The 27,655-nt window shown below is 36.6% G+C and overlaps 1 protein-coding gene across 25 annotated transcripts in view; it reads right to left on the bottom strand.

Moving 5' to 3' along the window:
* Positions 1-27,655, bottom strand: part of LOC136833412 (large proline-rich protein BAG6) — a 225,757-nt gene that overhangs the window by 12,766 nt on the left and 185,336 nt on the right. For 13 of the 25 annotated variants that reach the window (XM_067095630.1, XM_067095692.1, XM_067095724.1 and 10 more), the window contains exons 14-17: positions 21,516-21,767; positions 20,632-20,793; positions 6,775-6,969; positions 5,877-5,976 (exon numbers count right to left, since the gene is read on the bottom strand). In XM_067095630.1, the coding sequence (XP_066951731.1) occupies positions 5,877-5,976; positions 6,775-6,969; positions 20,632-20,793; positions 21,516-21,767 (709 nt within the window). Of the gene's footprint in view, positions 1-5,876; positions 5,977-6,774; positions 6,970-20,631; positions 20,794-21,515; positions 21,768-22,216; positions 22,271-27,655 lie in introns of all 25 variants that reach the window. The other 12 variants (XM_067095557.1, XM_067095625.1, XM_067095605.1 and 9 more) reach the window with 1 other exon arrangement.

Raw genomic sequence — 27,655 nt, 5'->3', positions numbered from 1 at the left:
CAACCTAAGAAGCCCCATGAGAATGCAGAACAAAAAGAGACCATTAGACCAAAGAAGTCCCCTTTGGAGAAGGCAGTGACTCCCAAAGAAGGCGCTTCGCCGGTCATGTAAGAGAAGTATCTCCTGCAGAGCAGACAAGGAGGAGGAGAAGCGAAAGACGCTTTACCCTGTTCTCTTTTGGCAGAAAGCCAGTCTTCCATCTCCTTAAAGGACTTCTTAGAGGAGAATGAAAGGACCATCTTGGGGAGGCATGTCTTGTCATCCGGCTGGTTCCTCATCAAAAGCATCGAAGCAGGCGAAGCCAGGGCAGCTGGGGCACAAAAAGAGGGGAAGTTCACCATCAAGTATCTCAATAAGGCAGCATATGCTGAAGGAGCAGCAGGTTCTCGATTGATCTCTTCCTCCGAGGAAATCAGAGACAGCTTGTCATCCTAAGCAATCTTAGGAGCGGGAGGAGCTTTCTTCAATAAGTCCATAATTTGGACTGACTGTCTTTTAATAGGAGCCAGAGTAGGCTTGTCAGGGTTCACAGGCAAAGGAGACTACGCTAGAGGTCTAACTGGGGGGGTTGAAGGAGACCACACCCTCTGAGAAGACAAAACAGGTGATGGGTGCCTGGGAGCTGGCACTGGGTCCTCAGGAGCTGGCGCTGGGCATTCAGAAACAGGTGCTGGGTGCTCAGGATAGGGTGCTGAACGCTTATGAGTGGGCAGCTCTGGGTGCTCAGGGTCATAAGTCGACCATTCAGATGAGAAAGTCTCTGGACTGTCCACAGGAGACAGAGGTGGATGCTGATGGACAGGAACAGAAACATAAGGTAGTCCACAGTTACTCAAGAACGTCTGGGACTGTAGAGAGACTACTTGTAACGCTTAGCAGAGCTGCATCCTCCAGCGGATCAGGACGTTGACCAAGGGTTTCAAAAGGGCGCTTAAGAGGTCAGGAAGAGTCCAGATAATGTTTGTGGCACTTCCTGCCCATGCTGTAATCGTCGGAAGAGCCTGAGGACAACTTATGGATATCCCTGGACAAGCCTTTCCGATGGCTGTCTGCTGACACCTGGAACTGTACAACAGGCACGACTGAGGGGGCGACTACCCATGGGCAAACCCCATCGGCCTCCCTTGGACTTTGGTATGTCTTCTCCCATGTTTTGGGGGAGCAGGACAGGGACCTTGGTTTAGGAGAACCCACAAGATGAATAGCCATATCCTCCACTTGCACGCACTATAACTGTGCACTTTTTGGAAAACATTTTTTCCATAATCATTTTAATGGAAGCTCCCAAATCTGCAACAGTACTTACAACGAGGTTAATATTCTTATTAACTCTAGATTTGAGACTGGTGAAGGCATTAGGATCGGAAGCAAGGGAGACAGGCATGGGAGTAGAAGGATGTTCAGTAGGAGGGCCAGTATTAAGATATAAAGTAGGAAAAGGAGTAGAAGGGAGAGTAATAGGGCTAACCTCTAAACTAGGTTTAGGTGTGGCCTCTACTCTAAGAGAGCGTGTTTCAGCTCTAAAAGCTGCTTTCCTCTTTCTATCTCTCTCTAACTTGACTAGTTGAGACTTATGAACCTTCCACTGTTTATTATAAGCTGCTTTCCTCTTTCTATCTCTCTCTAACTTGACTAGTTGAGACTTATGAACCTTCCACTGTTTATTATCCCACATTAAACATTCATTACAGGTTTTATCAATAATACAATCTTGCCCCCTACATTTAGTACAGATTGTATGAGAATCATAGCATGCTTTCGTTAGCCTAGCCTTGCAGCCTACCTCGCTGCAATAGTGTATACTCGAACTACTGGAATCTGACATAATTGTAAATAAGCTGTTGAAAACTAATCCAAATTATCATCACAAACTGCCTATAGCCTGAGCGCAACCATAGGAAAACAATTGTACTTCACCAAATATGAAATAACAACTGAAAAATCCAAGAAAACTGCTGCAAATGGCACGATATTGACACCACAACCGGCAGAAATAAACTGAATATGGCTGCTGGTTGTTCCTTGTTCCCCCGGTAGTGGGCAGGGAGTCACCTACATAATAAACAAAAGTAATACTACGTCAAATTTTAAAAAAGGTGCCACACAAGGTATATATACATTAGCTATGTAATTATTTGGTAAGTTACTTATAAGAAAAGAAATTGATCAAAGGCTTCATAGATGAACAAAAAAGATGAACAAACCAGTTTTAGAAAAGGTAGGAGTTGCATATATCAAATGTGTAGAGATGTTGTGCAACAGCACATGGAAATTAAAAATTCCCTTCAGTTTATTTTAAGCTGGCATTTGACAGCATCCACAAATCAACATTATAGATGGTCTTGCAACACTACGGCATTTCCATTAAATATGTAAAAATAACTGAAATTATTTATAGATGGTCCTGCAACATTATGGCATTTCCTTAAATATGTAAAAATAACTGAAATTATACATGAATGAAATAGATGCATACTTCATGTTGATGGGAAGTTGGCAAATAAATTTGCAGTAAACAGGGGCATGCTATAAAAACATGCAGATAATGTAGTTTTCATCAGCACAACACCACAAGATTTGCAAAGCTTTCCTAACAGAATGGATCATACATCTTGAGAGACATCTCAAAATAAATCTAAGATAAACTAAGTAATATGGAAAGAGTACGCATACAGGAATGAAATAACTTCAGATGGAGAAAGGATCTGAAGTTGAATCTTTCAAAGAATTAGAAAAAATTATATGCAGTACAGGTTTTATTGACAGCATCCACAAATCAACATTATAGATGGTCCTGTGACACTATGGCATTCCCAATAAATATGTAAAGGTATTTGAAATTATCCATGAATGGAATAGATGCATATTTCATGTTGATGGGAAGTTGGCAAATGAATTTGTGGTAAACACTGGCATGCTGTAAGAATATGCAGATAATGCAGTTCATCAGCACAACCACAAGATTTACAAAGCTTTCTTAACAGAATGCAACACATATCTTGAGAGATATGACTCAAAATAAATCTAAGATAAACGTAAGTAATGAGGACAGAATATGCATACAGGAATAAAATAACTTTAGATGGAGAAAGGGTAATGAGGTTGCATCTTTCAAAGATTTAGGAAAAATGACATCAAGTACAGGTTAACTTGACCTCGAATTTACTAAAAGACTAAAAAATGCAAATCACACAAAGGGCAAGCTGAATACAGTTTGGAAACCAAATAGACAATTACTGTATAAAAAATTAAGATTATACCTGAAGACAAGACAGACAACTGCTCATGGAAGGGCAATTCATTTTAATTAACGAATGAACTGAGAATATCTGCATGTAGATTTAATGATTTTCACTATACAGTCCTAAAAAAGACTCGCTGCCATTAATAATGTAGCAAAAATAACTGAATTTAAATGTAATATTCTCAGTTCATTTGTTGATTTTCTCTCTCTTAATAAATGTGTTTATCAGTACAGTAAACCTCCGTATTCGCGGGGGATGCATACCACAACCCCCCGTGAATAGCTAAAATCCGCGAATACTTAAAACCCCTCTAAAAACACGTAGAACTACCTATTTTGATAATTTAAACTCAAGAACAACCCTCTAAAAATGCTTATACCCGAGTATTTTAATAGTTTTATCACAAAAAGTGGATTTAGTCATGAAAATATGAAAATACAGTAATTAGTGAATATTTCTCAGTGAAAAATACCGCGAATGGGCGAATTTTCAACGAATAATGGGTAGATACATTCCACAGAGATATCTGCGAATACGTGAGTCCACGAATCGTGAGAACGCGAATACGGGGGGTTTACTGTAAATCTAGTGCATTGCATGTTTACTAAATTATTCAATACATGATATACGATACCCTGGCTCAAGTAGCTTACAAGAGGTTTTGAATGGTTTAAAGATTTTGTAAATTTCCATATACCATATCATATAGGTAACAAAACTTCAAAATATTCCCAGCACACGTGCACACACACACATTTGGAGGAAGATACCAATGTACTAATGGTAGCTACTATGCAAAAATTCAGCAAACAAATGCACACAAGTTCACATGCAGTGCATAAGGTGTTTGTTGTTGTTGTTGTTGTTGTTGTTGTTGTTGTTATTATTATTATTATTATTATTACGCCTGCATTTATTGTTGAATTCGCTGCAGCTTGCAAGACCCTCTTCAAAAACTGTCATTATTGGTACATATCTAAACAGAGCAGGAATTATCATAAAAGTTATTGAAGTGGCTAGATCTACAAAGCTCAGATGATTTCAGCTTACTTCCTTTAAGAAGTATTGTAATCGTCAAAAGATCCTGTAACGTACACACTGCATATTTCACCCAATATATTACAGTGCATACAGAAATCTTGTGTTTAGTAATGAAAGTTGACTAATCGTGAATATGTAATTTCAGTAAGCTACGCCAATGTGCCATACGTTGCAGACTACAGTGTTATGTTATTTTTTTTTTTGATATGCACTTATTATCAGGACAAAATGAATAATTCTTATTTCTGTGGATTACATGGAATTCTCTAGCAGTACATTTTCCTAGGCAAATTATATTTCTTGTAGGATTTTTTGACCACCTAGAGGTACCATAGCCTGCACCAGCCTAGTCACTATTCCCTTATTTACAATCTCGATGTATGAAGAAATAATATCAAGTCTTCCATTTTCAGTTAACTAGTTACTACTATCTAAAAAAAAAAAAAACCTCTGTTGAAAAGGTAATTACGGTGCTATAAAATCTTGGGCAAGGCTTCATGACCTGGTTACGAACTTCACTGCTCGCTAGCTACATAGTGGTTGACAGAGGTATGATGTAAAAAAATTGACCTGAAACTTATTAGAGAAATATTTTTTTTATCTATCTATGCTAGGCTCTTTCTTTTGAAAAACATTCCAAAAACTAACAATTATTTTTCTGACCTCAGGTTTTTTGTGTGCCCCTAACATCCACACAAGCAGGAATCAACCAAATTTTTAAATTTATACTAGCTTCGTGTAATTCATGGAAGGATTATATGATCTGAGCAATGGAATTTTTGGGATAGTAATTTTCAGGAGCTTCTATGATCTAGTTTAAATGATACAGTTATTACAATTTTGTTGAGGTGTTAACAAAAATACAGATAAGACTGTAGACCATTCTGCTGTGACAACCAGCAGAATTTTCAGGAGCTTCTATGATCTGGTTTAACTGATACAGTTATTACAATTTTGTTGAAGTGTTAATAAAAATACAAATAAGACTAGATCATTCTGCTGTGACAACCAGCCATATTAGGTAAAGGGAACTGGAGATATTGCATCAAATCTCACAATAGCAGGAGATTTAGAACCATCTGTTCATATTGCTTAGCAAGGACTATTTCATCTTATATGGTTAGATGTATGCTGGTAATTATGGCTTGTATAAGAACATATAAATAGGTAACAGTTTGAATGCATCATCTAAAGAGGATGTTCTACTGCAGGAAGGTATAGTCATATTTAGATTCAAGCCTAACTGAGTTGAAATGCTCTAATGGCAAATGGTGGAAAGTGACAATTCAAAAAACCAGGGGAGAGCTTTGTAGAGGCACTATGGAAATTACAGTACACCTAGGATGATTGGCATATAGAAAACATGTCTATAACAAAAATTGGCTATTAATGCATATCTGTGAATTAATGTATATATATCTACATATAATATGGGTTTTGCAAAAGTAGGGGTTTTCAGGTATTGACTCTAACTGATCAATCTTAAATATTTAGTACAAACTTCAAAAATCTAACATTTTGGAAAGGCTAGATTCTAATCCATACCCAGTTAGTGAGGCCTTACACTATCAAATATTCTTCGAAACTTACTATGATTGAGGACCAGATTAAAGATGTCATGTAGACGATGGCGCACAAGGTTATGTACTGTATTGACATAATCAATACCTTCATGAACTTGAGCATCACCCTAATTAAGAAAAGAAAAACAAATACAATTAATACACTGTATGAGATAAACAATATAAAACTCACAATAATGAGAGAAAAAAAAAAAAAAAAAAAAAAAACCACAACAGCTAGTGTGGGAAAAATAAATTCCAAAAAGGTGAAAATATTCATAACACTTGACTTTCCTTTGTGTAGGACAAACCATAACTATAACCAACAATATTACTATAAAATAAAAGTAAGCCAACATAAGCTGTACTAAGTAAGATTATTCAGTTATTTACAAATATAAGTATAACTAGGAAAAACAATTAAAAAATGCGCCAAAGTTTTTTTTTTTGGTGCAATTGAGTTTTCTGTACAGCTGCTACAGCATATAATCAAGGCCACCGAAAACTGATCTGTCTTTCAGTGGTCTCAGTATAATGCTGTAAGAGCTGTGGCCCATAAAACTTTAACAATGGCCTGGTGCTGGCCTATCCTATATCGCTACCAGAAGCATGATTATGGCTAACTTTTACCTTAAATAAAATACAAACTACTGAAGCTAGTGTCTGCAATTTGGTATGTTTGATGATTTAAGGGTGGATGATCAACATACCAATTTGCAGCCCTCTAGCCTCACTAGTTTTTAAGAACTGAGGGCAGACAGACAAAAGAGAGGACGGACAGAGAGAGCCGGCACAATAGTTTTCTTTTACAGAAAACTAAAAAAAGCAAAATAAGATCTTGAAATATCAGCAACACCAGTGACTTAAAAAACAATAATTTTAGCAAACTAACGAACTACACAAAAGTGAAACATCCAATTACTTACAGCTGTCAAGACTAGGAAGGGATGGAGATCTCTGATAACATTGTCAATGACCCTATCTAGGTTCTCTTCAGTGGGTTGATTGCCCCGTAGAGCCCGCTCTCTCACAAATTCTTGCAAAGGTGCGCGAAGTTGATTCACTGTTGTTGCCCGTCCAAAGAATAGTTGTACTAAGTCTCCAATTGACAAAGTAAGAGCCTGTTGGAATAGAATATCAAGAGCTTAGTAATTATACTTGACACCTTCACCTCCAATCCCAAGCTGGGAAACACATCTCTACAAAGCATGAAAGCATTTAAAGGATTAACACATCTACATTTTGCATCAATGACGTGGAAGATACTTATACTTTAAAATCCAACATAAAATTTTTTTAATTCAAATCCATTAATTTCGAAATCCTTTATTCCACGCAGAACTAGTCCCAAGTGCACCATTAACCTGAAAAGAACACACCTGTTCCATCTCTCTGGGCTCCTACTGCCACTCTCCATCTGTACTCTTCTGTTGTTCTCTACTAGGGATCATATGAGAACAAATATGGGAGGGAGACATACCCAGTATGACTGTTATGTTTTATCTAAAAAATATGTTTGTCTCATTGTTAAATTGCTTATTCATTACAGCCCCCTAATCATAAAATGCGCCAATAACCAGGGATCGGCACTATTATTGCCGATTTTCGGTTATTGTCATGCTGTCGGGAACAGAACCCCCGCAAATAAACAGGGACTGCCTGTATGTATGTACATATATATATATATATATATATATATATATATATATATATATATATATATATATATAATATATATTATATATATGAAAAAACCACACTTGGATTTTTGGTGATGCTGCGTATGCAGAAAGAAGTGTTGGTAATGCTGCTTAAAGGCATATAAGTATGTATGTATGTACAGTATGTGCCAGTGCTTGGCCCTCCCTTTACCACAAGAGTGTCATCCGACCAACATCCATCAGTTGCGCCAGTGACCCCGACACCTAACGATACCTCTGCCCCACAGACGAGTTCCATACTTGCATACAATTGTCTTTACTTTATACATTACCAATCGAACCATTCCAAAGTTGTCTGCTATATAATCTGTCAGTCCAACTTTTCTCCAATGAAGAAATTAACTTTGCATATACAAAATGCAAAGACCTGGTACCAGAATACATTCTCCAGGAGAGATCCTTTGAAAAGCTTATCCTCCCTCAAGAAAATATCATATATCACTAAGTGACTAAGGACCTGCTCAGTGGAAATCTATGCTGATGATCCTTACAATCTGCCTCTAAAGGGGCCTGCCAATCAACGTTCTACCTATACTGTACCATATAGCAGAAAATGCCTTCCAAACAGCAAAATCCCTTGAGAAAAAACTGAAAAAACTGAGGAAACAAATGACAAAATTTTCACAGATCCGAGACATGATCAAAGGATTACTGTACATGAATCATTCAAGTCTTAAACATGTGGAAACAGATATTCTTTCATGGATCTGGGATGCAATCAAAGGAGTGCATGAAACATTGGACAGTCATAGAGCAAGCCACCAGACTCCTTTGAAAGAAGCATCTACAGTCAACCCTCGGTATTTGCGGGGGATGCGTACCACTAACCCCTTCCCCACGAATAGCTCAAATCTTATAACTGCCTACTCTGATAGTTCAAAACACCAAAAATGCCTCTAAAAATGCTTTTACCTAAATAGTTTAATAGTTTTATCACAAAAAGTGCATTTAGTCAAGAAAATTATATGAATACAGTAATTTGTGAATATTTCCCTATGAAAAATGTCATGAATAGGGAAATTTTCCAGAATAATGTCACAAAAATTATATGAAAACAGTAACTTGTGAATATTTCCCTATGAAAAATACCACAAATAGGCAAATTTTCCAGAATAATGTGCATATATGTTTCACAGAGAAATCTGCGAATAGGTGAAGCCGCGAATCAGGAACCGCTCGAGGGGGTCCACTCTATTATTTCCCCGCCACCCAACAACACAAGGGAAACGGGGTGCAACATGTGGGCGTGGTGACCATACCCTCCCAAGTGGGAATCGCTCTCTCTAGTGGAAGACAGATCTTCAATGAAGTTCACCAGCCCTCGCGAGTCTTCTGACCCTATTCCCCCTGTTGTGGATGATGATGAGAATGATCATGAGGGGATTGGCAGCTGGCAGACTTAAACCAGTAGAAAGAAGAAAAGAGCCTCTCGATTGCCCACTGGACTGAAGCCCAACAATCATGAATCACCTTGCCTGAAATCTGAGAAGAGATGTCGTGTTGTTATTCACAATTTGCTCTCATTGGTGAAGCTAGATGACATACAAGTAGTAGAGAAAGTCAAGATTCCCACGGGCTTTGACCCTCTTATCTTCCACGAACCCCCATGCAAAATTAAACAAAGTGGCTTACAGGATTACCTGCCTATTTCAGCACCTCGATGTTCTTAAAGGAGAGAATTTCAGTCCTTATGTAAAAGTTTTAAGATATAACCTAAACTAGGACCAACCATGCCCAAGGGGAACTTACTAACACCCCAGGCAGGGGTATGGGAGCAGGATCACCTTCTACCACAAGTGCCAGCTAACCTCCCACCGCGAGTGACTGCCCACCCACTACCCACCCAAATGTTCAACTCATTCATTCCCAACTTCGTGAGTGGCCATGGATACATTAGATATAATTTCATGGAATATTTTTGGACTCAAGCAGAATATTCCTCTCCTAAACATGTTCTGAAAAAACTTCAAAGGCATCATTGCATCACAAGAAACGCTCCTTTGGCCACACGACCTTGTCATCTGCAAGTCAGTGCATAAGACTTCAGAGCTTTTGCAACCTCATCAGTGCAAGTTACAGATCACATCTTAGCTAGTCACCCGAAAGGGGGGCCTTTCTTTCCTGTGGCACAAATCTTTAGACAATATAGTGAATGTGATGACCTATATGAGTGATAGATTGCTGGGGCTTCAAGTGACAGTAGGGGACTCAAGATCCTTATATTTATATTTAATGTTTATTTATATGCCCTGGGAAAATAACAATAATTTTGATCAATACTGCATGATCCTAAGACCTTACCTTACAGACCTTGCAGTTCGTTCCGGTTGCCCCAGGTCCCTCAGTGTGAGGCACCTTTGATGTCTACCAGAGAATTGTTAATGCATCTTCCGGTATATTTTGCATCTTCCAATCTTGGATGGTCTGGGATGCAGCTTAGATGTTTGTTGAGCTTATTCTTAAACATACCTACGCTCACTCCTGATATGTTCCTCAGAGGAGCTGGTAATGCACTGAATAATCGCTGCATTATTGATGCTGGTGCGTAGTGGATTAATGTCCTGTGTGCTTTCCTTAGTTTTCCTGGTAGTGTTTTGGGCACTATTAATCTACTTCTGCTTGCTCTTTCTGATATTTTTAGTTCCATGATGTTTTCAGTAATTCCTTCTATCTGTTTCCATGCCTGTATTATCATGTAGCATTCTCTTCTCCTTTCGAGACTATATAATTTTAAGAATTGTAGTCTTTCCCAGTAGTCTACGTCCTTAACTTCTATTCTCGCTGTAAAGGACCTTTGTACACTCTCTATTTGTGCAATATCCTTTTGGTAGTGTGGGTACCATATCATATTGCAATATTCAAGTGGACTACGTACATACGTTTTATAAAGCATAATCACGCGTTCAGCTTTTCTTGTTTTGAAGTGCCGGAACAATATTCCCATTTTTGCTTTGCATTTTGCCAATAGTATTGCTATTTGATCATTGCACAGCATATTCCTATTCAGCATCACACCAAAGTCTTTAACTGCTTCCTTATTTGTGATTATCTCGTTATTAGGTCCCCTATATGCATATAGCATTCATTCTTTATCACCATAGTTTATTGATTCAAATTTATCAGAGTTAAATACCATCCTATCAACCTCTGTCCATTCATATATTTTGTTTAGTCTCTTTGTAGCGAGTTCCTATCTTCATCACAAGTAATTTCTCTACTTATTCTTGTGTCATCAGCGAAACTTCTATCTACCGAGTCCTTAACATTACTGTCTATGTCTGCAATCATAATAACAAACAGCAATGCAGCTAACACCGTACCTTGTGGTACACCGGATATTACCTTAGCTTCATCCGATTTCTCATCGTTTGCTATCACTATCTGTTTTCTGTTATGCAAAAATTCTTTTATCCATCTTCCTACTTTGTCCACAATACAATGTTTTCTAATTTTTTTTGTTAATATATTATGGTCTACCTTGTCTAAAGCTTTTGCAAAGTCTAGGTAAACCACACCTGTATCTTTTTCCTTTATCATATTTTTATGTTTTCATGGTGAACCAACAGTTGGGTTTGTGTACTTTTTCCGGGCATAGAACCATGTTGTCCTATATTAAACAAAATATTTTTCATTAAATGTTTCATTATATTTTTCTTCATTACCCATTCATACACTTTCATATTATGTGATGTTAGACTCACAGGCCTATAATTACTTGCCTCTAGTCTTGATCCGCTTTTGAATATAGGGTTAATATATGCTAATTTATGTTCATCATAAATCTTGCCTATACCTACACTTTGTCTTAATAATATTGCGAGTGGCTTTGCGATAGAATGAACTACTTTCTTTAACAAAATGGCAGGGACGCCGTCTGGTCCGGCTGCTGATCCATTTTTAATTTCATTAATAGCCTGCATAATATCGGCTTCATTAACCCTTGAACGCCGACTGGACGTATCGTAAGTCGACTAAAATTGTCTGTCGGGTGACGAGTGGACGTATCGTACGTCGAATACAAAAAATTTCAAACTTCGGTCAACTTTGACTCGACCGAAATGGTGGAAAAACGCAATTGTAAGCTAAAACTCTTACATTCTAGTAATATTCAATCATTAACCTTCATTTTGCAACAAATTGGAAGTCTCTAGCACAATATTTCGATTTAAGGTGAGTTTTTGAAAAAAACTTTTCCTTACGTCCGCACGGTAACTCGGCCGAACATCTCAGAAATTCTTTCGTCATTTTGTTGTAATTTTTGCACCGTTTTATATTAGCGGTTACATAAAGTTTTATATATGAAAATGTGTGCAATTTCATGTAAAATACAACAAAAAACAACCCATGGTTGTAGCTTTCATCAGTTTGGAAATATTTTCATATAAATCACGATAAGTGCCAAAATTTCAACCTTCGGTCAACTTTGACTCAACCAAATGGTCGAAAAACGCAATTGTAAGCTAAAACTCTTACATTCTAGTAATATTCAATCATGTACCTTCATTTTGCAACAGATTGGAAGTCTCTAGCACATTTCGATTTATGGTGAATTTTTAAAAAAACTTTTCCCTTACGTCAGCGCGCAGTAACTCGGCCGAACATCTCAGAAATTCTTTCGTCACTTTGTTGTAATGTTTGCACCGTTTTACATTAGTCGTTACATAAAGTTTTATATGTGAAAATGTGCGCAATTTCATGTAGAATACAACAAAAAATAACTCATGGTTGTAGCTTTTATCAGTTTTGAAATATTTTCATATAAATCACGATAACTGACAAAATTTCAACCTTCGGTCAACTTTAACTCGAACGAAATGGTCGAAAAACGCATTCTAGTAATATTCAATCATGTACCTTCATTTTGCAACAAACTGGAAGTATCTAGCACAATATTTCGATTTATGGTGAATTTTTTAATAAAAAACTTTTTCCTTACGTCCGCTCGTGGTAACTCAGCCGAACATCTCAGAAATTCTTTCGTCATTTTGTCGTAATGTTTGCACCATTTTATATTAGTCGTTACATAAAGTTTTATATATGAAAATGTGCGCAATTTCATGTAGAATACAAAAAAAATAACTCTGTTGTAGCTTTTATCAGTTTGGAAATATTTTCATATAAATCACGATAAGTGCCAAAATTTCAACCTTCAGTCAACACTGACTCGACCGAAATGGTCGAAAGACGCAATTGTAAGCTAAAACTCTTACATTCTAGTAATATTCAATCATTTACCTTCATTTTGCAACAAATTGGAAGTCTCTAGCACAATATTTCGATTTATGGTGAATTTAAAAAAAAAACTTTTTCCTTATGTCCGCACAGTAACTCGGCCAAACATCTCAGAAATTCTTTCATCACTTTGTCGTAATGTTTGCACCGTTTTATATTAGTCGTTACATAAAGTTTTATATATGAAAATGTGCGCAACTTCATGTAGAATACAATAAAAAATAACTCATGGTTGTAGCTTTTATCAGTTTTGAAATATTTTCATATAAATCACGACAAATAGAAAAAATTCTACCTTTGGTCAACTTTAACTTGACCGAAATGATCGAAAACTGCAATTGTAAGCTAAAACACTTACAGTCTAGTAATATTCAATCAATTACCTTCATTTTGCAACAACAGGAAGTCTCTAGCACAATATTTCGATTTATGGTGATTTTGAAAAAACTTTTACGCTCATGCGCTGCTACTTAATTCATGCATCATTTTGTGATAATATTTTCTCTGTTTGCTTTGATCGTTGTACAATTTGTTATATACCAAAATCATCGCAATTTAGTGTACAATACAAAGAAAAAATAACTTGTTAGCTTTAACCGCTTTGCTCACAGCGCGATTTGTATACAATTATATATGAAATTTTTTTTTTTTTTGGTCATATATTTCAATATTTATATATGATATTGATTTTTTTCATTTCTGATGGTTGCATATTAAACTTCAGGCAATGACAAAAAAAAAAGGAGTCAAAACGAACTCTTAATCTTAAAAACTAGGCGTGCTGTGATTTTTGGGAGAAAAAAAAAAAAAAAAAAAAAAAAAAAAATCCGCTTCGGTGATAACTCCCGAATGCCGCCAGCATACGACAGACACTTTTGTAAATAGAAGTTCGGCGTTTAAGGGTTAATATCTATGTCCAATAAATATCCACTATTTTCATCTCTTATTTCTGTATCATTATCTTCATTATCAATTCTAGGTGTAAATTGTCTCATATCTTTCTGCTAATATGTTGCATATTTCCTTTTTTTCATTCCTTAATTGCCCTTCAATTCTTAGAGGGCCTATTTCTACTCTTCTTTTATTCATCTTTTTTGCATATGAGTAAAATATTTTGGGGTTTGGCTTGATATTTTTTAGGGTCTTTTCTTCTAAGTCCCATTTTTAATTTTCTTTTGATTGTATAATCTTTTGTTCTGCATTTTCTATCTTACTTTTTAGTTCCATTACTTTCATTGCATTCTTTTCTTTTGCAAGACCTTTTTTCCACTTTCTGATTTTCTGGAACAAGATCCTTCTGTCTCTTGGTATGCGTGACTGATGTTTACTTTTCTTCTTCGGTATTTATTTTTCCACTATTTCCTCTAATATTTTATATAATATATATCTGTATTTACCTGTATATTATCACTTATGAATATGTTTTCCCCGTCTTTGTATAATTCTTCATTTATTTCTGACCATTTTATATTCTTACTATAGAAATTGTATTTTCCATATCCTTCCCATTTTTTTGTCTCTTGCTTATCTCTGTTTTCATGTGCTTTGGAACAGACTGTTAATTCTATGACATTACGGTCTGAAATACTCATATTATACACTATTATTTCTTTAACATAGTTCACCTCGTTCACAAATACTAGGTCTTAAAATATTATCCTTTCTTGTTGGCAGGTGATTTATTTGCTGAATGTTATGTTCTAGTAGCATATCTAATAGCTTTTCAAATTGCCTTTTATCTTCTGCGCTACTATTACTCACTTTTTTATATTTATAAATACAACCACAGTCTCCTATTCGTTCTTTCCATTCTATGAAAGGAAAGTTAAAGTCTCCGGATAGGAGTATAGTCCAGTCTTTGTGATTTCTACATACATCATCCAATCTGTCAATTATGTCAAACTCTTTAGTATTAGGGGGTCTGTATATTACAATGTTCAGAAATTTTTCAGATTCAAATTCTACCGCTATTAATTCACATTCTGTGTTACTATATTTCTCACAGATTTTTCCTTGATTGGCATCTCTCCCATATATCCTAGGTGAGTTACATAGCATTATTCACAACTCTACTGCCAATCATATTTGTATAACTGGGGACCTTAATTCTCATCCCACAAAACAATCTTATAACAAACTTACTCTTGATAAGAGACCCTAAGGATGATTACCTCAGGCTTTTTGTGAAGGAAAATTAAGAAACACAAGGCAGTGAGGTGCAACACAGCTGCTGTAGAGATTTCTGAGGAGCCAACAAGGAACTTGAAATATTCTAAAGGATTGCTACAAGGATTTAGTAACCTTTTAGGTACTGTTCAAGCTATAAAATTAGTGATAGGAGGCCTTGCATCCTCACCACTTACACTTTCCAATCATCAGCTGATATAGAGGGCACTGTCACAGGATAGCTTACTTCATTATGTGTACATCATCATCATCATCATCAGTTAATTGATCAGCTGACTGAGAGGCCTCTCCCTCTGAACTGCTAACTCCATTACTATTTTTATAAACATGACCTTCACAATCCTCTACATAATCAAGGTCTTCATTCTGTGGTTTATCTCCCTTAACATCAGAATGCATCTAAAATCTTTAGTTCCTTTCTTGGACATAGCCTCTTTACAACTTGAAAAAAAAGCCCACACTAAGAAATGAATAAACAAACCTATGATCTACTCTGAATAACATAAAATGAAAAAATGATTTTGTATTCATACCTTTTATGAGAACAAGACTAAAAAACTTTCAGAGGCAATTCAGTTATTCCCTCCCCCTGACTAAGATGAACACTGTAACCTAGGCTGTTACCCAATTAAATCCAAAGTTTTGCACTTGAAGAAAGTAAAAATCAATCCGGTAAACACATGCATTCTATTCTTCATATATTCAATAACATAATTACACACATTCTGTATTAAAAACTACATTCATGACACACACACCTTCATCACAGTTCTTGTTAATTTCAAGTGAAAAAAGTTTCTTCTCAGAAAGAATAAAGATAAAACCTGACTGGCTGGTTGGTTGCCATGGATAACCCTCTTCTTCTGTTATAAAAATACACTGATCCCAGAAGTAAACAGTGAGTAAAGGCACTAAGTCTGAACTTTACCATGGTCTTGGCTATTTGACTGCACATGGCAATGGCTTGATCATGTCACTTTGGGAAATAAGGGTCAAGAAGAAAATACTTCCCTTCAGAAGCTTTCCAGGGATGTGAGCAAAGCCAGTAAACCCAAAAATTAGATCCCCACATTCTGTACAGACTGGATACCTGAAGCTGAGTGAGTGATGACAACATGAAATAAATTATTATTAGAGAAGGAATCCTTCCCCCCAAAAAACAAAGATCATATGCTTACTCAAATCCTAAAAAGGGACCAGTAAGGATACCATACATCCATATACTGGATAGGAATAAGGGTCAACAACAGGAAAAACTTATTGTGACAGTGGCATGGCACAATGGCTGAGAGCACACAAAGACTATCTTGGAAAGCAATGCTGAGATGCTGAAAGCATGGAGCTGCACAACACAGAGAGTACAGATGCAGAAATGAGGAAGGTAGTGTCTGTAAAGACATGCATTCTTTCCAGTGGATAATAGTGCGACTGGGATCAGTTCTACATGAAATAGAGCATCTTATGATTAATGGGTTGTGCATTCTTTCCAGGATAATAGTGCAACTGGGATCAGTTCTACATGAAATAAAGGATCTTATGATTAATGGGTTGTCCTGAGCAAAGGCAATTTAAAATATTCAAACTCCTAACATATTCTTTATTACAACAGATTTAGCGAACTAAGTAGCAAGAAAAACAAATTCTTGCTAGTAGAACAAAACTTAATGAAAATACAAATGCAAATAATGTGTTAAATGAATCCACACACATATTAATAAAATCCATTTCTTAAGCACCTGTACCAGCACTGTGATTAGCAATCACAGGATTGTCATGGCATTTAACTATGCCAAGAAGCTTGACAATAATCACAGGATGAGTACATATAGTTCTCCCATTAAGTAACAAAGACTGGCATGTACCTAACACATATTTGTAGGAAATATAGTGAGGGCCAAGTGGGGTTATAGTGAAAGTCGACATTTTAGTCAGCCAGAATTGCTGAATTTTGGAGCAGAAGCTTGCACAATGAAATAAAGAAGCATAGCTTAATGATTTGTAGTATGACTTCCATTTCTGAAATACAGGTACAGTACATATATGCAAGCAATTACATTTTATTTAAGCAAACATCTCACAATTTCTGAGCATGCGATTGCCATATGAGCAGAGTGACACTTTCATTTTTGAAAAATTACTTTTTGAGCGTAAATTCAATGATGTACAGCAGGTGATTAACCCTTAAACGCCTATTGGACGTATCATACGTCAACTAAAATTGTCTGTTAGGTGCCGAGTGGACGTACTGTACGTCGACTACAAAAAATTTCAACCTTCGGTCAACTCTGACTCGACCGAAATGGTCGAAAAACGCAATTGTAAGCTAAAACTCTTACATTCTAGTAATATTCAATCATGTACCTTCATTTTGCAACAAATTGGAAGTCTCTAGCACAATATTTCGATTTATGGTGAATTTTTGAAAACTTTTTTCTTACGCACGGGCGATAACTCAGCCGAAAATTTCATAAATTCTTTCGTCATTTTGTCGTAATTTTTGCACTGTTCTATATTAGCCGTTACATAAAGTTTTATATATGAAAATGTGCGCAATTTCATGTACAATACAGCAAAATACAACCCATGGTTGTAGCTTTTATCAGTTTGGAAATATTTTCATATAAACCACGATAACTGCCAAAATTTCAACCTTCGGTCAACTTTGACTCGACCGAAATGGTCAAAAAACGCAATTTTAAGCTAAAACTCTTACGATCTAGTAATATTCAATCATTTACCTTCATTTTGCAACCAATTGGAAGTCTCTAGCACAATATTTCGATTTATGGTGAATTTATGAAAAAAACTTTTTCCTTACGTCCGCGCCAGAAATTCTTTCGTCACGTTGTCGTAATGTTTGCACTGTTTTATATTAGTCGTTACATAAAGTTTTATATATGGAAATGTGCGCAATTTCATGTAGAATACAACAGAAATAACTCATAATTGTAGCTTTTATCAGTTTTGAAATATTTTCATATAAATCATGATAACTGCCAAAATTTCAACCTTCGGTCAACTTTAACTCGACCGAAATGGTAAAAAAATGCAATTGTAAGCTAAAACTCTTACATTCTAGTAATATTCAATCATGTACCTTCATTTTGCAACAAACTGGAAGTCTCTAGCACAATATTTCGATTTATGGTGAATTTCTGAAAAAAAAAAAAAAAAAAAAAAATTTTTCCTTACGTCTACGCTGTGATGTAACTCGGCGAACATCTCAGAAATTCTTTTCGTCATGTTGTCGTAATGTTTGCATCGTTTACATTAGTCGTTACATAAACTTTTATATATGAAAATGTGCGCAATTTCATGTAGAATACAACAGAAAATAGCTCATGGTTGTAGCTTTTTCAGTTTTGAAATATTTTCACATAAATCACGATAACTGCCAAAATTTCAACCTTCGGTCAACTTTAACTCGACTGAAATGATAAAAAAACGCAATTGTAAGCTAAAACTCTTACATTCTAGTAATATTCAATCGTTTAACTTCATTTTGCAATAAACTGCAAGTCTCTAGCACAATATTTCGATTTATGGTGAATTTTTGAAAACTTTTTTCTTACGCACGGGCGATAACTCAGCCGAAAATTTCATAAATTCTTTCGTCATTTTGTCGTAATTTTTGCACTGTTCTATATTAGTCGTTACATAAAGTTTTATATATGAAAATGTGCACACTTTCATGTACAATACAACAAAAAATAACTCATGGTTTTAGCTTTTATCGGTTTTGAAATATTTCCATATAAATCACGATAAATAGAAAAAATTCGACTTTCGGTCAACTTTAACTCGACAGAAATGGTCGAAAACTGCAATTGTAAGCTAAAACACTTACAGTCTAGTAATATTCAATCAATTAGCTTCATTTTTCAACAAACGAGAAGTCTCTAGCACAATATTTCGATTTATGGTGAATTTTGAAAAAATTTTTTTTTACGTCTACAGCGTTACGAATTCATGCATCATTTTGTGATAATATTTTCTGTGTTGCTTTGATCGTTTTAAAATTTGTTATATACCAAAATCATCGCAATTTAGTGTACAATACAACTAAAAAAAATTAACTCATTAGCTTTAACCATTTTGCTTACAGTGCGATTTGTATACAATTATATACAAGTTTTTTTTTTTTGCTGTCATATATTCCAATATTTATATATGATAATGATATTTTTTTTCATTTCTGATGGTTGCATACTAAACTTCAGGCAATGAAAAAAAAAAAAAAAAAAAAAAAAAAAAAAAAAAAAAAAAAGAGTCAAAAATGAACTCTTAATCTTAAAAACTAAAGCGTGCTGTGATTTTTGAAAAAAACTTTTTCAGCTTCAGCTAACTCACCGAACGCCGCATACGGAGACATTTTTGTAAATAGGGCTTCACAAGTTAAAGGGTTAACATTACTGTACATTGTTCTTAAATTCTGAGGATACATAAAAAAAATTCTTTACTTGATAAACCAAAAACACAGAAGTACAGTTTTTTTTTTCAGACTCAATGATGCATCCAGCGAGTGACAAAATCCGATACGTTGAGGTTTAAGTTGGGTTGCCAGTGCACTATTATATAAACAAATTAACTGTAAAAAGTTAACTATATACTGTATATGAAAGTCACTCCTACAATTACAAATCCATATGTCATTTGTAGAAGAGAAAAATGCAAAAAAAGGAAAATAAAAATTAGTTGCAGGTAATGCACACAGGGCTGAAAATATTGACACAGATATATGGGCCTTGAAAGTGAAGAGAATATCAGAAGAAGTAATTGCACCATATACATACACTGTTTTGTAAAGATATAAAAAGGCAAAAATTGAACAAAAATCTCAATGTATTTCCTAAAATTCAAATCCAGAATTTTAAACTCTTCTTCCACCTTTGCCAACAGAGAAGCTCTGAGATCAGTCCCTCCCATTCCTCCTCCTCAGAGAGAAAAAAGCAATGAAGGTACAAATCCTGATGACCCACTTCCAATTAAGGAATAAGTGATGGTAATGTCATACAGGATTTAAACATTAGTTGTGTGTGTGCATGCAAAAATTATACAACAAGAATTGTAACAGCATGTTCGTGTTTTGTCATCATCATCATCTTCATCACTCTATACTGCAGCTTCATTGTGTGAAAGGCCTACGTGAAGTGGATACACAGTTCATATTAATATAATGTTACACATGTACAAAGTGAATAGCATTTTTAAGATTACCGTAATTTTTTTCAATTGGTATAGGTATTTTGAATTTAATAATATATTCAGTATGAAAAACTATGGCAATGAATGAATATATACTGTCATATCCCAGTTCCATACAGGTAAGGTACATGTATAATGTGCATCTCTCTCTCTCTCCTGTATTGTAGATATTGTACTGTTCACTAAAAAATGTGCACCTTACTGTACTGTTATGTATTGTGCTGCATATAATTCGTATATAATTATCTGTGTATTGTTAACTTCATGGTTAACAATACACAGAACAGTATTGAAAAAGTTTAGGACATGAGTTATTTGCAAGGGGCTGCACTCTTTACCCCTGTGAATTTCAAAGGACAACTCTGTATATTCAAGTGGTATGAACATGTACCATATACATGGCACATACCTCCTACAACAAAAACCCGCCTCACTGACCACAGTGTTGAAGAGTTGATAGAACAGGGAGTCCTCGTCTGCATCACTAAACATGGCTCCGTCAAATGGCTGGAGGAATTCATGTAGAGATGCACTATTTTGTTGGCTGCCACCGCCCCCACTCTCACTGTTTATCGAACCTGACACTTGAGCCATAACACCCTAAAAGCCCAAATTAATCCATTAACACATATTGTGAAATATGAACATAGCACTAACTACTTAGCTTAGCATTCTATGGCAAAATAGTACTTCACCTGCAACATCTACTGAAGCAATTCCAAAGAAATAATAAAACGATGACATCATTGAAAGGTTTTTTAAGTTTACTAAAAACAAATGCACAGCTGATTTTCTATGCTACCAACTTGGAAGCACAGTTATTAATGAACAGACATCTTGTTAAATACAGAATGAATGGTTATATCTTTAATTTTCTTCAAAGATGAGGTGGTCTAAATCTCCATGACAGTGGTGTAATACTGCTAATTTTTTACACTTCTTAAATCGAAAGTGTTTAACCAGAGCATCAAATCATGTTTTTACTCTCACGCAGTTAGCCAAAAAGATTTGTTTATAAAATAAGGAAGAAAACTTGATCATGACATGAGCGAGAGGTGCTGAAAGAGCCTGAAAGAAAAGATCTAAGGGAACATATAAAACTAAAGATGGAAGCAATGTAGCTGGAAGCCAAAGGGACCAATAAACTAACTTTAGCACTGGTTACAGGGCACAGAATGACATGCACAAAAGCTGTTAAATCCTGCCCACCCCACATTGCTTTTTTGTCACAGCAATGGCAGCAACACCCTTTAAAAAAAAAATTACCTAACAACCTAGTCTCATAATTCCTTGCAGATACACAATTACTTTTTAAAACTGACCTGTACAAGCTGAGCAAACATCTGGTCACTCATTTGTGGTTCTCCACTTTCTGAGCCTGGTGTCTGAGGCTGCTGATGCTGTTGCTCCTGAGACTGATGACCACTTGCTGATCGACCACTGAAGGCTTCAGCCATCAAGTTTGCAAAGAGAGCCAGGGGATTGGCTGAAGATGCTGTGGGGGACACTCCCACCTGAGGACGAGCCTGTGACTGAGACTGTGTTGTATCTCCACCAGTGCTGTTTTCTTGCATCTGTTGAAGTAAATAAGTATCATTTGAATTTGGGAAACAATTATCAGAAATATTTTTAATGACTTTTGCATAGGATCCAGAGCTGCATCACAATACAGATCAAAAGCATTTAAATACAACTCAAGCTATAATCTACTAACATCAGAATATTAGTGTATATAACTTAGGAAAAGACACAGATTCCTGCAAAGACCATGAAACAATACTTTAAATTACATCTAAAATTAAGTAGAACCCACAAAGGAGAAAGATCCAACGAATCTATCCTTGCGCAACTTCCAAGAGTTCCCTGTCAAAAACTAAGGCTAAATTAAGTCTGTAGTAATTCAAATTCGAGGAGAAAAATTTTACCCTTTCATATACTCTTCATTTATAATTTTCAATGATTATATAGATGTTGCATACAGTTTTTCTAATACATGCATTTCAGTCTGTCTTCTGTGACATACCCGTGAAGCTGATGGTGAACGTCTGCGCAGAGGTGGGGCTGCTCCATCACGGGTCTGGTAAGAGGAGGAAAGAGGCCGCAACGGCTTGATCATTGCCAATTTGGGTTCTTAAACCTTGCATAGATAACACATTTAAGATTTATGTACCTCAAAAAAATTTTAAGGTCTCTGTAAACAATTCTAGCACCAAAGAAGTGTCCTAGAATGTTACATTAAAATACCAAAATTATCTACATGAAGTTTAAGTTTGTTATTATATCACTGGCATAAGTTATTGTCTTTACACATGCATATCTACAGCAGGACTCTAATAATGCAAACAACTTTAGATAAAAACCAGAAAATCCAGTACAGTACTGTACTCTCTCTCCTGAGGACTCCCTTACGAAAAAAAAGATAAACAAAATAAAGAGAAATTAAAAATCTAACATTATGTATGCCATCTCAACTGCCTGAAAATACTTAGAAGCACAATTAAACTTTGGTAATGCACACTGTTATAAGTGTAATAAGCCAGCTTTAATCCACTGATCTTCAGTATTTTACAACAGACATAAATGAAATTTTATCAGTTTAGTCTGGATACTATGGAATAATTGACATTCGTTGCTGTTCCTTCAGTTTACTTAGGTGGTTAGACATAACACTGCATATAATGATGACAATAACTAAATTTTCTTCTAATAGCTTTGTTGCTCATATGAAAGAACATTACAACAAATTTACGGTTGGCATATTCAGATGCTGTATATACAAGGCAACAAGATCAAAAAGGCTAGTGGAAATCTTTATCATGCCAGGAGAAGAATCTGCATAAAACAAAGGAACACTGTTTTAGCACCTTCAGATGCTATATGAAGAAGGCAGTACAGCCGGACAGTGGTTAAAATCTTCATTATGCCAGGGAGGGGGATCTGTGTAAACCACCGGAGCATTAAGGTTTCAAGTGTGGGAAGGATCCCCGTACACACAGAATAAAAATGCAAAAGTTAATATTCAACTTACATTCAAAACATTAAGAAGGAAAATGGGAAATATGGGATGCAGGAGGGTAGTTATTCACTAAATTAGGAAATTCATAACCTACCCACAAGAAAATACTGCACTTCGAGGACTAATGTATAACTTACAAATACCTCAAATTTTATAAATAGTACATCAACATTCTTTATAATGACATTCAAGTTTTCCATTAGTAATATTTGTCAAACATCATAACAAAACTCTAAAAGATAAGATATATGTATTTATGATAAGAAATGAAACTTCTCAAAGACAATACATTCACGATACATTAAAACAAAAATCTGTGTATAACAATGTTTAAATGCCATTAACAAGCCTGCCAATGGCAAAAGAGAGAGAGAGAGAGAGAGAGAGAGAGAGAGAGAGAGAGAGAGAGAGAGAGAGAGAGAGAGAGAGAGAGAGAGAATACCTGAAACTTCAGTCTCACACAAATAACTTAATCTTGATATATTTCTACAGTCCACAAGGGGCTACACTAAAATGATAAATTCTCAGTACTCAGGAAATTATCATGCGGATTGAAATGCAGTATTAATACTATTAAATAAAGCCCTATTGCTAAAAACTTTATCTCGGACTCATTACGTAACCTTCGTTTCCACGAAAAACATAAATACAATGCTAAAAAAGTACTGTAAATTAAAGATAATTTCAAAGGCTGCTAACATCCAAATGCTAAATTGTTGTCCTTTTTGTACGTAACACTACTCACAACATGAATATAACTGGGCCTTTACTCTATCTTTTGCACTTATAATTAAACATCAGCACTATTCTTAAGATATCATTACCTACTGCACACAATAATAGTTTGTCTCATTTTTCTGCTGAACAGGTATCTGGCATCTCAAGCAGCCTTAAATCAGGATGCATGAGAATTACATGTTCTATGGCTACACTACTCAACAATAAAATTATTGTTCAACCAATTAAATCCAATTTTCAGCATATGGTGCATCCACCTGTCTACCTAAATGTGCTCTAGTACTGCCTTGATAAAAATGGAATTAGCCTAAAATCTAGTGAAATTGTGCTCTTTCTCTAAACCTTAGTTTCCAATATATGTCACATGAAAAATCACACTTTTTAAAAAATAATTTGCATTTTTCATAACTAACAAACCTGCAGTCTTAACATTATGATCAATCTTCTAGCGCCAGCTGGAACCAGTAAAAAATTCAATATAATTCTAAATGCAAGGAACTGGTGGCATCTGTCCTCTGTCATGAGCTAGGTGGAACAACCACTGACCCAAGCTGAGACTCGTGACGTATCAGTTATTCTTCCAGCCCAGGTTAAATTGTCAGAGGGGCAGTTAGAGGTAGGCCTTAAATGTTAAGACTGCAGGTTTGTTATTTATACAAAATACAAATTATTTTTAAAATTTGTGATCTGTTCATACACGAAACAAACCTGGGGTCTTACCACTAGGAGAGACTTACTCTTGGTGGGAGGTAAGTACAGGTATCATTAACCGACTGGAGGTTTGCCACACCCGGTCATTCTTCTTGTATAAGAGAAACCTAAGAAAGACGACCTACACCTCTGAACCTTAGATATGTGCATAACTTAGGTTCACACTTCTGGGTTTCAATACAATGCCAATGTTCATTGCATAAGTGGAAGATGAAGAGCTATCTGTTCAAATAACAAACCAATGTACCCAGCTACGTAGGTTTATCATCCCTCTCTCTACTTGCTATAGAGAGGAATGTTTTGCTATTGAAAGGTAACTTCATTCATTGATGATTACTCTATAACAGCATGGCCTCTGCGCTCACCTGTATCATGCCCATTCCAGCCCATGATGGGACAAACTTCATACTGCCCGTAGGCAAAGAAGAAGACAGAAAGGAGAAAAGAAGAGAGACCAGTCATCTATTCATTTCACTTCCATTCGATCATCTTAGGCTACAAACTGCCCCACCAGGGGTCACTGGATGAGCTACACAACTTGTTGAGCAGCCACCACAGGACACAAGGGAAAAGTGTCCAAGGCCCCGTGGGCAATATCCTTCAGATAGAAGGAAGTGAGAGTGGTTTGGCAAAGCCATGAACCAGCATCCAAAATTTTATGAACAGATAAATTCTTCTTGAATGCTAGAGAGGAACTCAGCCCTCAAACATCAGGCGCTCTTGCATGTACGCTATTAGCTGAAGCAACTGCTGATGATGAATGTGCAATCATGATCCTTTCTCATAGACACTTCTTTCTTGACTCGGCCTGTGCTAACAAAAAGCTGTCAGCTTCCCAGGCTGAGATGTCAAGTCCTTTTTAGATAAGCACGCAGCGTTCTAACAGGACAAAGCAACATTTCATCAGGATCATTGTCAACAAAGTCTTCCAAAGGCGGCATAGAAAAGGAGATGAATCTGTCATCATGAACTGAGGGATTTTGAGTCTTAGCAATGAATTCTGGGACAAATTTGAAAACTACTGACCTCCAACCACTGATATGTTTGATATCATAAGACAGACCATGCAACTCGCCAACCTTTTTTGATGATGCTAAAGCTAACAAAAAGACTGCTTTCAGGGTCAAATGTCTATCTAAAGCTTGCCACAACAGTTCATAGGGAGCTTGAGTGAGGCTAGACAATACAAGACTCAAATCCCAACCAGGAGACTTGAGCGCTCTAGGTGAACAGGACTGCTCAAGCTCGTAATCAGCGTAAGATATCTCCCAAAATGTAGTTATATCCATGTCCTTCATATGCAGAACAAAAGCTAAAGCAGCTCTGTAAATGTTTATGGCAGATAGAAATTAGTTTTTCTGTTCTGAGAAAGACTAAGAAGTCAGCTATCTGTCAAATAGAGGTTCCGAGTGAAGAGGCACCCCGTCTTCGACACCAATCACAGTAGACAGACCACTTTCCCTGGTACACGAACATCGAGGACTTCCTGAGATAACTTGACATCTGAGACACTGTTCTTCGAGAAAAGCCTCTAACTCGCAGGAGATACTTGATAGTTTTCACATGTGAAGGGTTAGGGAGAGACTCTATTGACCGATGATACCTCTCCACAGGAGGCTGACACAGCAGATTGTGCCAGGGAGATATCTCTCTCGGAACCTCTGACAGCACAGAAAGCAGATCCAGAAACCATTCTGCTTGAGGCCATAACTGAGCTATCAGAGTCATCTTGAGATTCTGGGACCTCATCACTTTGTTCAGGACAATGACGAATCAGGCAAAATGGAGGAAAGGTGTACCCAGGTCTGTCCCAAGGATGCTGAAGGGTGTCTTCCACCACTGCAAACGTATCTGGGATTACCGAACAATATACCTCTAGCTTCCTGTTGAATCTCGTAGCAGAGAGATCTATCACTGGCCTCCCCCACATGTGAAACAGCCTGTCCACAGTCTCCTGATGCAGAGACCATTCTGTTCCCAGAATCTGTCTCTGCTGACTCAGTTTATCGGTCACTACATTACTTTTGCCTGGAATGTGCCTGGCCATAAGATACACTGAGTTGCCTAAAGACCACTGATGTAATTGAAGTATTATTAGAAGTAGTTGGCGAGACACCAGGCTCCCCTGTTTGTTCACATAAGCTACTATTGTTGTGTTGTCTGACATCAAGACAACGGAGTGCCCCACCATCCTGATACTGCTGAAGTGCTAAGAATGCTGCCTCCAACTCCAGCACATTGATGTGCAGTCTGCTGTCCTGCTGACTCCACTCTCTGGAGGTCAAGAGGTCCTCTAGATGAGCCCCCCCAACCTTCAGAAGAAGCGTCTGAGAACAGTAGAAGTTCTGGAGGGGGTGAATGTAGAGGTATCCTCACTGTCAGATTGCTGTCGTCCAACCACCACAGCAGGTCGCTTCTTACTTCTGATGACAACAGGACTTGCATGTGAGGGGAATCTCTTGCTGGAGACCAAAATTCCTTCAGTCTCCAATGTAACGACCACAGATGTAGATGGCCGTGAGGAACCAGTTTCTCCAGAGAAGTCAACAGGTCCAGAGCAACCTGCCACCTTATTTTGAAAACGTACATGGGCCCACCAGAGGGAATTATCCCTGTGGAGGGCTGTACATAAAACCAAACAAAGTTAAACAAAATGAAGTGGTTGTGTTTGTTCTGACAGAAAGGCAAGAGCTACTATCCTGAACTTGTTGATCCTCTGCTCTGGCGGGAAAACTCTCGACACTGCTGAGTCTATCACCACCCAGGTACATAATCCTCTGACTGGGGATTATATTTGACTTTTCCAAATTTACCACAATGCCTAAGCTGTGGCAAAACTGAAGCAGTCGATCCCTCTCCTAATCAGCTTTTCCCTGGAACACGCTAAGATCAGCCAGTTATCGAGGTATCTAAGAAGTCTGATCCCCTGAGAACGAGCCCACGGCGACACCAAAGTGAACACACTTGTGAACACCTGTGGAGACGTCGTCAGACCGA

The sequence above is a fragment of the Macrobrachium rosenbergii genome, chromosome 4, assembly GCF_040412425.1.
Source record: "Macrobrachium rosenbergii isolate ZJJX-2024 chromosome 4, ASM4041242v1, whole genome shotgun sequence".
Lineage (NCBI taxonomy): Eukaryota > Metazoa > Arthropoda > Malacostraca > Decapoda > Palaemonidae > Macrobrachium > Macrobrachium rosenbergii.
This window is presented reverse-complemented; position numbering and strand designations above follow the sequence as displayed.